The 2,160-nt window shown below is 54.9% G+C and overlaps 1 protein-coding gene across 1 annotated transcript in view; it reads left to right on the plus strand.

Annotated features, from left to right (window-relative positions):
* Positions 1-407, plus strand: part of BRF2 (BRF2, RNA polymerase III transcription initiation factor 50 kDa subunit) — a gene marked incomplete at its 5' end in the record, with an annotated part of 2,003 nt that extends 1,596 nt beyond the window's left edge. The window contains one exon of the mRNA XM_009075520.1: positions 27-407. Within this exon, the coding sequence (XP_009073768.1) occupies positions 27-407 (381 nt within the window). The remainder of the gene's footprint in view (positions 1-26) is intronic.
* Between the last annotated feature and the right edge of the window lie 1,753 nt (positions 408-2,160).

A 2,160-nucleotide genomic window follows, 5' to 3' on the forward strand; every position in this document is an offset into this window, starting at 1 on the left:
TCCGGCTGAAAAATTCCTCCTGCCAGGAGGATGGGGAGGAGCAGCGTGACACAGCCCCAGCCCAGGGATCCCCAGCCCAGGGTTCCCCAGGTGAAGACTCCCTGGGTGAGGGCACCCCGTGTGAGGACTCCCCAGACCAGGGCACTCCTGGCTCTCCTCCAGCAGCAGGAGGGGGGGCCCAAGAGAAGGGCTGTCCCTCAGCAGGGAAATGGCCGCGTGAGGGCACCCCCAGGCCTCTGCTCCCACCCTGCCTCATCCACCCGAGGAAGAGGCTGCGAACAGCAGCCCCAAGCACCGTGGACTCAGCCCTCACTGGTGACGAGCCCATCTCCGACAGCGAGATCGAGCAGTACCTGCGGGGCCCAGAGGAGGTCCAGGCCTTCAGGAAGGCCAGGGCCTGGCTGTGAAGGTGGTCATGGTCTGAGGGATGGTCCAGAGAAGATTTTGAGACCACAAGTGTGAAGCCCCCCAGGGACAATCGCCCAAGGAAGAGGTTGTGGAGAAGGAGCACGCTGGGCCCTCCTGCATATTCTGGACCAAATGCAACTTCCTATGGAGTGAGTGCTTTGGGTCCTGTTACATTTCTGTTGTAAATAGTTAATAAAATTCCAAGTCCAGGTTTTTCACAGCACTGCTCCAGCTTTCCCAGGGTGGCTTCACCTTGGACTTCTCCTCTTGGAGAATGGGTCATGAGGGCCAAAGAACCGCAGGCCAGGCTTGAATGTGGAGTCTGACAGAAATGACAGTAGATCTTGGCAGATTGGCAAATCTTTAATATATTAAACAAAACATATCTGCTAGAAACATTCTATTCATATAAAAATGCAAAAAGACCCTTTAAAGGCATTTCTTTGGCACATCTCCCCTCCCTCCCCCCGGATATTGCAGGAAGCTCTGGTGATATGTCATTCGCTTGTAAACAGACAAAAAAAAGTGTAATTAGGAATACAAAGCTTTTCTCTAATACTGTCACAGTGCAGAAAGCAATATAACCACGGGGCATCAGCTGCAGGAGCCACAGCAAGGGTTTGGTTTGTGTTAAATACCAGGACAATGGAAGATTTGAGCATTTTAGTTGGGCAGAGAAGCCGAGGCAGGTGGGGGGCAGCAGGTTAAGCCCAGGGGTGCCCCAGCCCTGCAGGGTGAGGGGTTCTGAGGTGACACTAAGTGTTTTTTCCTCCCCTGGCTCATAGCCCCTGGCCCCTGCTGGCCCCCGCAACCCCTCGGAGGTAGCTCTGTAAATCAAACTCATTTGCACGTGGGAGAGACTGAGTCAGGGCAGGTGGAAAGGGCAGAGGAGGCACCAGGCTCCCATCCTGCCTCCTCTGCAGCCCTCTTCGTGCTGGGATAAGGGGGGACTTATTTTCCAATGGGAACAGTAAGTGCTTATCCAGGTTCCAGCCCTTTGACTGCATCATGGGATCTGTCCGAGCAGGGTCCCTAATTCCTTGGCACTGTTCTCCTGCATTCCCAGGAATGGTCCCTGCTCCCTAGGGAGGCTTCTCTGCCTTCCTAAGAGCAAACCCAAGTGTTTTCTGGGTGAAGGGCATGGAGCTGCTCTGGGTCTGTCCCATATCTTGGTTCTTTGGTGCTTTGGCACAGAGGGTCATTCCCAGCTCCAGCAGCAGCACAGCTTTGCCAGCCCATGGCATGGCTTGTGCCTCTGGGAGCCTTTTCCAGCCCGGAATTTGGTGTCTGGAGCCTTTTCTGGCCGTGATTTTAGTGTCTGGCATATAACAGTGCAGACAATCGCCTCACCTTGGAGCTGAGGCTACTCTTACCTTGTGCTTGGCTTTGCAATATGGCTTGGGCACCGCGTAAGCCCCAGGGCTGACACGCGGATAAAGACATTCCAGGGGGAGCAGCTGCTCTCTGAGCCGCTCAGGAGCTGCTGCTCAGCCCGGGGCTGCGGTGCCTGGACGTAAAGGGCACTTGGGGTGGTCCCTCAGTGGGAATATTGCAGTCATGGCACGGGCAGGCCCTGGCCCTGTGCCCACGGGACACGGCTGGGAGCGAGGCCCTCGCCTCCCTACGGCTCTGTCTATACATATATACATTCAATAATATAGCTTTGAAAAATAGACATTTCCTCTGTATAATATAAAATAGCATTTAGGATCGGTCTCGAGTGACGCGCAGGAGTGACTGAGGCACGGCTGC

Source organism: Acanthisitta chloris, unplaced genomic scaffold (genome assembly GCF_000695815.1).
Source record: "Acanthisitta chloris isolate BGI_N310 unplaced genomic scaffold, ASM69581v1 scaffold39095, whole genome shotgun sequence".
NCBI lineage: Eukaryota > Metazoa > Chordata > Aves > Passeriformes > Acanthisittidae > Acanthisitta > Acanthisitta chloris.